The sequence below is a fragment of the Scatophagus argus genome, chromosome 4, assembly GCF_020382885.2.
Source record: "Scatophagus argus isolate fScaArg1 chromosome 4, fScaArg1.pri, whole genome shotgun sequence".
Taxonomy (NCBI): domain Eukaryota; kingdom Metazoa; phylum Chordata; class Actinopteri; family Scatophagidae; genus Scatophagus; species Scatophagus argus.
In genome coordinates, this window is record NC_058496.1 from 8,471,820 (window position 1) to 8,484,744 (window position 12,925).

Below are 12,925 nucleotides of genomic sequence, written 5' to 3' on the forward strand. Positions count from 1 at the left end.
CTGAATCACCTTTACTCAGAGGCTCACACAACCATCACAGAGATATAAGTTCGCAGGCAAAAGGGTCAACTGTGACAACTAGATGTGACCCTGCTGCAATTACTCTCTGCTTTCAGCAACACTCGCAGGGAGGGAAAAGGTCGGACATTTGGGCAGAGACTCCAGTATGACAAGTCACCTTCTGGGAATGAGAAATCATTTGTCCTGCTTGCTGGCCCTAATATTTGTCTTGTCCCCTTCTCTTGTGAGGTATCTAATGTTTCATGGGGAAGTCAAGTGAAAGCACATGTGGCCCGTGACAAGGTGTGAAGAGCAGAAACCTCAGGCCTCTCCGTCCTTCACTTCAAAATACACCACCCAGATGCTCTGACAACTGATCTGGGCACCACTGTCTCTCCTAAAGGTTTGCAAAAGTGAGAAAAGTCAAGACTGACAGGTACCACCCAGACTGTTGTGCAGTGATGGTTTTTGCTGACAGGGTGAGAGAAGTAGTAAGTTTTAATATAGAGATGTTTTTGATCGGTGGAAACTGCACTCGAGTATTTCTCTCTTTCTCTTGGATGTCCACTGAAAGACAACAAATTTCTCTATTTTAGGAAGAACTTAATAAGAACTTCCCTGCCATCAAGTCAATCATGTTCTCCAAAATGAAAAAAAAAAAGGAAAATAATTGCTAAGTCATTTCATCTTGCTTTTAAAAATCTGCCACAGAAGTTACTTTTTGGACCTCAAGATGAAATGTGTAACATTGCTACATTTAAATCATCTAAAAACAACAAGACATGTATTTTGTTGAGTTGTGCAGTTGAGCTGAGTTCATTTGGTCAACTGTCGCTATAATTTTACAGGAGAATTACTGACTCCCATGATCCCATCCTACATACGTCTTTTGTTATGTTTTGACTGAGAGACCCAAGGTGGAATTTACATACGGTATGTTTAAATACTTGCCTTCATGATTTCTAAAAAATCACCAGTCATATCACCAATGTAACTGCCAGCTGCAGAACAATATCTTGTTTGCTATAATTATCTATATTATCTGTACTAATAGCTCAATTAGCTTTGGTGCTAGTGGCCCTATAGCCGACTGGATTGTCCCATTGACTGTATATAAAGATGGATGACAAGAGAGCTCCTCAAAAGTGAAGCCAAAACATCTTTATCACTCCTTGGTGGGAGGCTACCGTACAAATTATAAATCCCTCCCACTCTATGTTGGCTGAGAGGACTTGTCGAATATTTTTTTCTTAAACATAGTTTCTGTCATTTTAGTTCATTTTTCTGATAAATTTGCTTTTAATTTGTTATTTTGTACTATAAAACAGGGACAAAACATCATGATTAACAGCTGAACGTTGCTCATGATTGGGTCAGACAGGTGGGAAAGTCTCCAACATTCGATAATTATTGTGCAGACTGGGTCCAAATGATGTCATCACCGCAAAATAACAGGGTTTCTGTGATATTTTGGCACATCTTTATATACATTTCAATGGACTGTTATTGGACCGTGACTTTAGATCACCTCGGTAGACAAGACTCAGTTCTAGGCCCTGCAGCCTTAGCTGTCCTTAGACCTACTTCAAGGCCAAAAAAAGGACCTAAGCTATAAAATTTACTGTCAGTCACAACAACCTTAAAAATTAAACTTCACTTGGTGAATAACACATTTCATGATGCTCTGGTTCACAGAGACAGACAAGAGAGGACCTAATACCATTAATGAGTGGTGGTGCGCTAGTTGGTTAACTAACTTACCTCTGAATAATGTGTTTCTTACGGGGCCACTTGGGCCACGTTTGATGGATGGCCTTACAGAAGCCGGGTCAATTAGCCAGCCTGGGTTTCCCTCCATGTCGGCTGCAGACAGCACCAGGAGAGCTCCCACCTCTGTCACACGGCTTGGCTGTAATTAATCACCAGTGTGGGGCCTTCTCACCTCACACGGCCGCGCGCACAAACAGCCAATAAGTGTGTTTGGCCCAAATTACATCTAGACTCCTCTAATCTAGCTAATTGTCAATATTATACCTAGAGAAGGGGAAAGATCTTGAGAGAAAAGGTATTTTCCTACCAACAAAAACATCTATCCTACACTGCAGTCTGCATACTGCATGCAATAGGGAATCCAGTTTGGCAAATTTACTAACAAGGCTGACTTATTAAATAAACAAAAAGTGAAACACAGGAGAGAGGTAAGTCAAATTATAGCAGTATAAATAAACAATTGGGTGCCACAGACTGTATTTACTTGATGATTATTTGCACAACACATAGTTTACCAATGCCTTTGCAGCTTACCTGGCTAATTAGCTAAAGGCACAGTCTGTGATGCAAATGTAAACAAAAGGGTAGCCCCCACCACCAAAAGCCAAAACACAGGTTTAATCACACAAAATTTAATTAGCGAGTCTTTTTAAAACAAAAAGACACAAGACAACAGCTATATCTAAGCGTGCAATGTTTTTCAATGCTGCTGATGGTTTGTTTAATGTAAATGTCCGTACAAAAATGTAGGAGTAAAAGCAGTTGAAGTTAAATGAGGTTAGAAACACTGCATGCTGAATATACATCTTAACTTGTTTAATTTAGATAAATCCATATGAAAAAAAAAATGTCTTGAATGACTACCTAAATAATAAAGAATTCATACATTTAACATAAAACGAGTTTGTACATCACAGGAGGAAACTTATTACTTTAAAATGTAGTTTCTCTTGGACACATCATTTTAGTTAAGCATCTCATCCTGTCAAGCTGTTACTGTGCCGTTCTCTCTGATTCTCTCTCTCTCACACACACACACTCACACCAAGCACAGATTGAGAGGCAGGGACAGAGATGTCACTCTGTGTTCACAGAACACACTCCTGTGGTCTGGACAAAAGCAGCAGGCTGACAGATGAGGTTTGTGTCTGGGGGCAGGGGAGCTATGTGTTGCTACTGCTGTGCCGAGTGTACGTGTGTTTGTGTGTGCACGTAGTGCGTTGCCCTTATGCATATGTGCATGCATGCATGTCTGAGCGTGTGTGTGTGTGTTCCTTTATGTGTATGTTGCTGGATGTGTGTTTACGCGTGTATATATGTGTGTGTATTTTGTTTGGGGGAGGGGAGTGGGGGGTCTCATGGGGCAGCTCTGTGTCTGTCCCATCTGCCACCCCTCTCTACTGACACCCAAGGGAATGGTAGAAAGGGTGGGGAATTCATTTTGGAAAAAGGAATCGGGGTCCAGCGGTCTAATGGGCAACAATGCAGGCTTTACTGACAGGCCAGAGGCAAAGGACACCGGCTGGGTGTGTGGAAGCCAACCTACCAATCTATTTGACAAAATAGTGGGCCACCCCTGTCAAACTCTGCCTCAGTCTGTCTAATAAGGCACGCACACCCTTGAAATTATGCCTTAAATGAGAAAGGGGTGCACTGTATTTTATACACACACACACACAGGCATTACATACACCCGGGGCTAATGTCAGCCTAATGCATGGCCATGCTGTGGCCAGAGGGCTAATTGGGTGTATAAACACAAACACATCCCTTGAGAGACAAGGGAAGGGTGTATTTTGTGTTATATGCTCCCTGTATTGTTAAGAAGACAGTACTGCAACTTAAGCATGGAAGCTTGTCAGTACTTCAGCAGCATCAATAATGAAAGATGACATGGTTTTTGCTCTCATGTATCCGGCAGCTAGATTCTCTTTTGAAGCCGTGCATACACTGTGACGTGGAACGACTTGGTGGCAGGTGGCATCTCATCCTGTCTTTATCCAAACTGTGATTAGAAGACAGTAAATGGCGCCGCCGCACCTACAACAGCAACAACAAAACAGTCATGTGGAAGAGAAGCATATGGCTCTTGCACCACTGGGCAGAAGGAGCACTCAGCAACATGAATGCTGAGGTGCTGGCAACAAAGCTGACTTTAACTTGTCAAATTAATAGCACATCAAAAGAGTGAGAGATGAGGAGGAGGAGGAGGAGAGGGAGGAGGAGGAGGAGGAGGAGGAGAAGCAGTCAGAGTTTTTTTGACAAGTGCCACTTGATAGTGACAAAGACAGCAAAGAGTGAAACAGTGACTTGCTGTCGAGGTCAGATCACTGACAGTGTCAGCAGGCGCTTGAAGTCCACGTGTCTCTCCCTGTCACCAAGCTGAGTTGGCATTACTCTGTTTGTCCACATGTATCATACAAACACACACACACAGTCATGCATCCACCGGGTGTTACCCTGCCCCCTCACTGCTTCGAGCGCTATGTTAATGAAACAGTTGCTGTTTCCTGGCATAACATTAATTACCCGATCAAAATAGAGTGGGTAATTAACTGCCCTTCTTTACCAGTGCTAATTACATTAGCAGAGAAGGGCCATTTCAGAGGAGCAAAAGAAAGGAGAGAAAGAAAGATGGGATGAAGCAGTACCAAACAAAGACTTAGTGAGGCACATGCCTCGTGTGTGTGTTTAAGAGAAAGAGACAGAGAGGAGGAGGCCACGTTGGAGGGAGACTCATGTGGTTCTCACTCGGGGCCCCCAGAGGCTTGGTCCTCAGAGAAAAGCAGGCTTATTGAAGAGGAGAGAGATGGGGGGGAGTGTTGTTGTTTATCTTGACATGCTCTACTCAGTCTTTAACGCTTGCATCACAATTAAGATGCTGCGGCTCATCAGCTATGTATACAAAACAGTGTAGCAAGCTGCACAAGCACACAGGTGATGGGCACAATCAAAAATAGATCCAGTTAAACCCAGAGATGTGGAATCTTGAAGGAAAATCTTAATGTCCAGGAATGTGTCAGATAATGCAGTCTGTATGTGTGTTTAACTGCTTGATGTCCCATTCTGCACACATGTAAAAAGCTAAAACAACTCAAACCAGCATTAATGACTTTTTTTCCTCATTTGTTTTATTTGGAGCACAAAATATAATTACACCTTGAGATATACAAATCACATTTGCACCATTTTCCGTATCGTTTCAAAGAAAGATGGCTTCAAAAAACATAATATTAAATTGCTAATAATTTTTAAATAAATAAAATTAACCAAACTCTAAAAACAAATTTTGCAAATATCATCTACTCTTTGTGTTGTCTGTTTTCACATCCTGAGAATGAAGTCTGTGTTGTGATGACAAAAATCAGTGAGTAAGAACAGCTTGATATGGATTAATGAACACCTAATACGCCCCGTTCTTTTCTACTGAGCAGTTTGTGCTTTCATTTACTGTACTGCATAGTGACTAGAGACCTGTACTCGGTTGAGACATTTAAAAATGAAACTGTAAAATCTTATATAGTCATATAAATTCAAATTTGCAATATGGAATTAAATAATATCAGGCCATTGGTGTGACAGAGCATGCATTATAAGTGAAATTAAAAAGGATAAGGCTAACTAACTTTCCTTTCACACAAGGACAATAACCTTCTTTAGATGAGGGCTTAGCATTAAGATTTTGCTATGCAAGAACCTGAAAACTGGGGCCATTTAATTCCAAAAAGTGTGTTAGAATTGATCTTCTTCGTCAAATGATGAATTCCCTATGATTATTTAGCAAATTAATGAACAATTGTTGAGATAACTTCTTTTCGGTGACAGTTGGAAAAGGACCACTTTATAAAAACACCTTTATATTATTCCCTAAACTAACTATAATAAGTTAAATTGCTTGTTCTTAAATAAATCAATATATGAATTCCTTTAGTAATAACCCTTGAGACAAAGAGCTCTCCCTTGTAAAACCGTAGAGATCAGAACAAAAAATAAAGGGTCTATTTTTCTGGAATGTAAATTGTCTTCAAAAAGTCTACTACAAAAAAAGCTCTCGCTAACTCACAGACAGTGTACACACATGCCATTTAAGGTGTCCATACATAGACAAATAGCACCCTGCTTCTTAGAGCTGCAATTCATATCAGAACTGTCCGTCATCCAACCACGTTCAGTGCTCTCACAACGTGTCCCGTACGTCTCTGGCCAAGGTTTGGGCAGGTGATGGAAGAACCAGATGGGACAGCCGGCCAGAGGTAAATACAGACGCTTTTGAAGCTTGGGTCGAAATTGGTACAAGTTTTCCTTTTCGTTTCCTTTCAAAATGCAGACGCTCCATGATACACACAGCGATTTATGGTCCAGTCTGATGCTGTTAGCTATGGAGCATTGTCTATCTGTAGTTGTGGGTGAAGTAATCTGCTCTGCCTCTGGAGTAGATGACTGGTCTTTGGACATTTTCATACCCCATCCTGTTCATCCACCTGGATGAAAAAAGGGGACTAAGCAATGGCAGGGGCGGAGGGGGGGGCTCAGGAAGCAAAGTTATACATGGTCACTAGTGATCAATTTTCCATTTTCCCTGCCCTCTTAATGCCAAAAGAGGGGCTAAGTGAAGCAGTGGTCTGGGGTAGATTGGGGTGGGTGCTTTGTTACATCGGGGGAACAACCAGGCCCGTCATTGCTGGAGAGAAAAAAATATACAAAATCTATGATTCTAATCAATCAGGTCTTGCATTATTATACATCCAGCAACTTTTTTCTCTGTCTTGTTCAGTCAAAGCTTTCGTGTGGTTAGTACAGGGGGGGTTAGACTGCATTCGTAAGTTCAGACAGGGGGGTCAGATAGTGAGTTGGATGGCTACCTCTGAAGCTGTTCCCCCCTGAGGCGGGGCAGGCAGGAGAGGGAGAGCCCTGGGGCCTGAGGACGGGAGCAAAAGCACTCTTCTGTTTAGCAGCAGACGGGAAGGAGGAGAAAGGCAAGAGAGACGATGAAGAGCTGGAGCTTCCTGGTATAGTGGGGCTGGAGGGCATTACTGTGGAAGAGAGAGCACCAGTCAGTCTGAAGTCTGAAAATCACAACAGAGTCAGAAATGCGAGGTTAATTGCCACACATATTTATTTGCAAGTGCAAGGGCTTACTGTAGGGAGAGCCTGTGGGGGAGGCACTGCTGAAGCCAGGAGAGCCAGGTACTCCTAGACTGGTCATGGGAACGGTCCCATAGCCTCCGGTCATCCCTCCACTGCCCCCGTAGCTTGACTGCTGAGGAGTGGATGCTGATGGGTAACCCCTTGGAGACAAACTGCTAGAATTTCGAATGTAACCTGCAGGAAAAATGAAAACATTGCGTCAGTTCTGAGCTTCATTAGTGGGGGAAAAAAAACTTCAGCAGATAACGGTTTATGTGTCGTTCTGCTCACCTTGGCTGCTCTGTCCAGTCTCCCCAATGCTGACACCTAACTGAGAAGGATATGAGCCCAGGCCCATGACGCTGCCGTGGGCTGGCGAGCTGGGCAGCGCCTGCAGCTGACTGTGAGGACGAGGAACACTGTACAGCGCCTCAGCAATGTCGGCTGCACGCTTCAGCAGCATGTCCTGCAGGAGATTATGGGAGATACGATGACACAGAAATTAGCAATGGCTCACAGGGTCACAGAGACCAAAAGAGGTCAGGTGATGCACTGTTAGGTTGTCAAGATGTTTGCTGTGTAAATTCACATTTTATAGCCTGACAGTAATCAGATAAGCATTAAAAAACACCCAAAAGCTAAGTTTGACTGAGCTGAGTCCACTCTGCTCAGATTTTGAATCTTCTTGACACAGTAACCCTGAGAAATTTATCACACAGTCCCTGCTGAGAACCATATTATTATGAAATCATAATCTGACAAAAAACAAGGCCCTCTAAATATTTGTTCTGAATGGTTACCAATCTCAAGTTTCAAACCTCTGCATGTCTGTCACTGAAATGAATGGAAAACCAGTGGTTGTCTGGAAAAACAGGAAGCCTAATTAATAACTACTGATGCTATCCTTTGGAGAACACTTACCAGTAACATAGAGTAAAATAATGAATATTTCATGGTCTAAAAACCAAAATTGCTTTTAAGTATCTATGTGTTCTGCTTATACCAATATGTCATTTAAACATATTTGGGATATTATACCAAAGCTACTGTTACCTGATTACTGTGTGGGTTTCCATATAGGGCCTCCACAAGATCTGCTGCTCTCTTCAGGAGGATCTCCTGCAAAGAACGTAATTTATTACATTAACATCATAATAAGAGCCTAACATGCGTGGTTCCTTGAAAAATTGACATGAGCCCAATTAAGTTTTTTATTTATGACAATCTAACCTTGGCTAGTTTCTCCGGGTCGCCAGGATGTCGAGGAATGACCTTTTGAAGACGCTGGAAACCATAGTCTATAGTGGGCTCATTTAGGGCTGAAATAAAATAAAAAAGAAACACGTACTGTAGGGCACATCAAATAGTAATCAGAGTTCTTTAAAACCTCATGTTCAAAAAGCTTTTTAAAAAAGCACACAATGTGTTGTCTTACTACCTGTGTAGATAAAGCGTCCAGGTGCTCCCTTGCAGAATTGTTTAGATTTATAAGACAGTGTGACCTCCACAACCCCGGGGATGTGTCGAGGAGGTGTCTGGACACGGATAGCATGTGGCGTGATCAGCTGAAGAACAAGACAGAAAACAGTCACAAAACAGCAACAAATTATTCCCCCAGTGTATTGTAAATATTTAGGCTAACACAACACCGTCTAAAGATTAATTTGTGTAGACTGCCCATAAATCATCTAAATAATGAGACAAGCCATATGCTATATATATCATTTCAAAATATGCTTCAGACTCTACCATAATTAGTGAGATGTTTTGGAGACATTTCCTACCTCACTCCACACCAGCATGCTGCCAAACACCACCTGCAGCCCGTCAAAGAAGTTCTCCCCGATGACAATGACCATGGCCCCGCCGGTGGTCCAGCCCTCACTGGGGCTGATGGCTTTGATACACGGGGTGGCTGGACAGGAGAGCAAAGCAAGAGTTAGTCCGAGGGTTTCAGTGCAGGATGCACATCACTTGAAAGCGGAGCAGATAGAACAAGCTGTAGAAGAGTGTGTTGAAAGTTAAAAGTTGAAAGTTATTACTGGATTACAGTTATTGATAGATAAACACTGGAGGTGGTGGTGTTGGTGGTGGTGGTGGGGTTTCAACACTGAAACATGCTGGTGTGCAACTATTTTGAAATACTTACAGGGTTATTATTCTACAGTACAGGAATAACAGTCCATCATATATTTGTATCTTAAATATTAAGTAGTAACAAGTAATCACAGATGTAAAATAAATGTAATGTAGCAAAATGCAACTTTTCTCTATGAAATGAATTATTCAATAACGTAAAATGGAAATAATCAAGTGAACTAAAAAAAAGTATTTAAGTAAATGTATTTAGGTAATTTCCACCACTGCACAGGCAAAAGCAATGAGTGTTTCAAGATAAATGTGACTTTTTGATCTTAACCTGTATTAAACTGCTGTTCTTCGTGCTTAAAGATATGCATTTAAGATAGGATATTACCATCCACTATGTTTTAAGTGAAGGCAAGTATTTAACTAATGCATTCATTAGCACAGTTAATGACCTCAGAAGCACCACTGGTTATGTTTGATATATCATGGTGATTATAAATGGACATTAAGCAGCTCAAGTACCTGCTGTTACAGTTGATTCCTTGGATCAGTATGTTTCTGGGTGTGAATGATGAAGTAGACATGTGATAACAAGAAATAAGATAAATGGGGTGTGACACTGTAGTCTTGTAGAGTCAGCGTCTTACCATATTCCATAGTGTTCTCCACAGACTCTCCTGGCTCCAGTCTGCGAGCTCTGCGTCCGTGTTTCGAGTTGTTGTGGACGAACATGTTGTCAGACACCGCTAGGACGTGGCCGTCCACGCTCACAGTGCTGGACAAGACCACCTGAAAGGACAAGAGGAAAAGAGCCGAGGGAAAGATACATGAGTGACTGAGCGCAACTTGGACAGCACGCTGTGAGTCACAATCTCCGGTTACAACAGCAAAATCCCTGGGCAACAATTTATTTTGGCATGCAGGTGATCGTAATATTTCTCAATAGGTAATGTGACATCTGTGGGATCTTCATAATATGTCTGCATTCTGGTGATGACACTGCTCATACACCCCTCCACTCCTCCATCGGGTCTCCATATGGTCTCTCCACTGCCTCTGGCCTAACTTTTTGATTCATACAGCATGCAGCAGGCCCATCGTTGTCTCCTCCTGATCTTTCAATGACACCAAACATATGGACTAAATCTCCCATTTTAGCCGGCCGTTAAAGTAGTGGATGATATATGGTGGCCCTGATTTGATTTTCTGGCCTCAGCATGTGTGTGTCCCATCCCACATCTGCCTCACATGGATGACACACATATAATTAATGAGGGGATACTTGTAGGTCTTTCTCTTTGGATATTTACGATTGTTGATGTGATTCTATTTCTGAAAGTGATAATGAGTTTGAGTATATGTTTAAGAGCTTGATTTGCGAATTTAAGGGAATGAGGCCCTGAGATAAAAAAAAAAAAAAAAGTCATTTTCAACTAAATAGTAAGATTTACAAATGCATGTGTTTTTTGGAAAATCATGTGGCAAAAGATAAAACTATGCACCCACTTCGAAATAAACACGTGGCAGTAATTTTACAGGTGAGGGAGTATGAAAAAGAAAAGGAAGAAAAAGCATATGTGCTATAGGTGGTGGGAAGGGAGGGTAACCTCAAGGAAAATAACTGTAAATTATTGATCAAGCAGCAGACTCCCGTCCAGCTCTGATCACCTTTTAACCCAGAGATGAGAGTCTTGGAGCGCCCGGGTACTCATAACTTCTCAGCGTGTGTCACATCGCAGGAGTTAAAGCAAACATGGTGGAAAGACAGAGGGAGCACGAAGTAGGGGAAGGGACAGAGGGTTTTCTGGAAGAAGGAGAATGCCAGACGGGGGCCGCTGGTGCTGAAAGACGGCAGAGGAAGTGAGGCGGGAGTGTCCCCTGTGACCACTTCCTGGGTCACGGAGCATGACCTCCTCCATCTGGAGCCAATCACTCAATTCTTGACAACTTCCTGAAACACCTCAACCTATTTCCTGCACCCCAGCACCCCAACAACCAAGTCTCCCACATATCTAATTCCTTTCATTTGTCTTTCCGTCTCTCTGACTTCTTATTGATTTTTAGCTTTCACTTCAAACTCCTTCCTGTATGTCTTCAGTTGGAAAAAGGCTTTCAGAGTCAGAGAGTCGGTGTTGCACAAACTCTACTCAAAGCAGACTGGACGAGAAATTAATTATGAAATTGTTCTATTATGATAGAAATGAGGGGGAGTGTTTAGGTTGACTGCAAAATCTTTATTTTTCTCCCATAGTCAGTCTCACATGTCATCACCTTCCCTCTTCCCGCTCACACACATACATTTTTTTAATCATCTTTTCGTACCTGAAATCTCCTCATATCCCTCGGGTTTCCTGCAGTCTTCAGACAATTCTGGTTACATTTCAGGAAAAACTTCAAGAAAAATCTGCAAAGGTAAATAAGAGGACATGTGTTTGTACATGAGCAGCTAAGAAAATCACATGAAAGGATCATGTATGTGATTATTTGCTACATTGAAACACACTTGCAGTCAAAGGAAACATTCATTATTTTTCAGAGAATGGTCTTGTGGAGGGTGTGTGCTTGTGTCTGCACATCTGTATGATTACAGCTTTGACATCAATCACGGCTGTTTAGCTTAGTATTAAAGTCAATGTTATTACACTTTAAATCAAGTGATGAGAATTTGAAGCGCAGTCCGGTGAAAAGCGCTGCTGTGTTTCAAAGTAAACTGGAGACAGTGATGTATTCCAGGGGACTCAGGGGACCGAGGTATCCCGCAATGCCGTATTTGAACCCCCACAAGGGAATGGTGAGGGAACGAAGTAGAGACAACTACAGAGAAAGTGAAATGAGGAGGTGGAAAGAGGAAGGTAGTGATAGAGGCACAGGCGCTGGTATGGACATGAATTGTGTTTTCAAGTGTATGTGTCTCATTACATATGTGAGAGTACTACTGAGGGTGAATGGGGCTGTGGAGACTGAGAGAAGGAAAGAGAGAGACAGAGAGAGAGAGGGCTGCTGATAGCCTCTGCTACACCAAAGAAAATCGGAGAGGAAGGTGGAATAAATAGGAGAGAGGGAGAGTACGGAGAGAGACTCCAAATCCCAGGTGTACACAGTTCGGCAACACAGCCCGCTGCCATGGCAACGCAGCTCTGCCGCAATCCCAAAGTCCCCATGCTGAGAGGCAAAGACAGAGATGGGAAAGAGAAGGCAACAACAAGAACACATTCCATCACTGAAACACAGCGAGGAGGGAGAGGGGGGAGACTTGGCAAGGTGAGAGGCAGGAAAGTATATGAAGAGGACAGGTGCAGATGAGGCTCAGAAGATCCACACAAATCTCAAGGAGAAGAAAAATTAGGCAGGAGGTGCGTGTTAAAAGAAAAGCGAGCCTGGAAGTGATGCGGCATTGTGATATAACTGTGGCTATTGGCAAGTACATAGCTCTCAAACCAGATGTCCACATCACAGAGCACAATTCTGTCTTGCCTATGAAAAACACATCCATTAATGTTCCAATTAAACAAACAACAACAGTGCAGAAGAAAAATGTTGCAGAGGGAGGCAGCGGTTTTGGGCTACATGGTTAGCTCCAATCCCACCCACACTGTGCTCTCTGCAAATATAAGTCATCTTAATGGAGAGTCGTTGTTTGGAGAGGAACTTCATATTGGCCCCACAGCCGTGAACCCTCCCATTGAATACTAATCTCTCCCTCATTCTGTCAGCTTTTACTCGCTATTCTTCCATCACTCGCTCCAGCTTCCTCCCTTGTGGACCTGGCTTGAAACTAGCTCTCAGTTCCAACAGTGTGTCCAATATTTCTTGATTTGAGCTATTTCATCGGAGGACAATCAATATTGTTGTTGGCAGAGGGTGATTATAATTTATCAGCGAGAGCTCGGACCTCCAACCTCAAAGCCGCACTAGACCTCGGTTTTGGGTGGAACCATAT

General features: G+C 42.5%; 1 protein-coding gene across 2 annotated transcripts in view; it reads right to left on the minus strand.

Moving 5' to 3' along the window:
* Positions 1-4,894: 4,894 nt before the first annotated feature.
* Positions 4,895-12,925, minus strand: part of ebf2 (EBF transcription factor 2) — a 29,262-nt gene continuing 21,231 nt past the window's right edge. The window contains exons 7-16 of one of the 2 annotated variants that reach the window (XM_046387461.1): positions 11,308-11,389; positions 9,633-9,774; positions 8,682-8,812; positions 8,336-8,462; positions 8,128-8,216; positions 7,951-8,016; positions 7,189-7,363; positions 6,910-7,092; positions 6,633-6,803; positions 4,895-6,451 (exon numbers count right to left, since the gene is read on the minus strand). In XM_046387461.1, coding sequence (XP_046243417.1) covers positions 6,420-6,451; positions 6,633-6,803; positions 6,910-7,092; positions 7,189-7,363; positions 7,951-8,016; positions 8,128-8,216; positions 8,336-8,462; positions 8,682-8,812; positions 9,633-9,774; positions 11,308-11,389 — 1,198 coding nt within the window. In that variant the 3' untranslated portion in view covers positions 4,895-6,419. Of the gene's footprint in view, positions 6,804-6,909; positions 7,093-7,188; positions 7,364-7,950; positions 8,017-8,127; positions 8,217-8,335; positions 8,463-8,681; positions 8,813-9,632; positions 9,775-11,307; positions 11,390-12,925 lie in introns of both variants that reach the window. The other variant, XM_046387460.1, reaches the window with a different exon arrangement.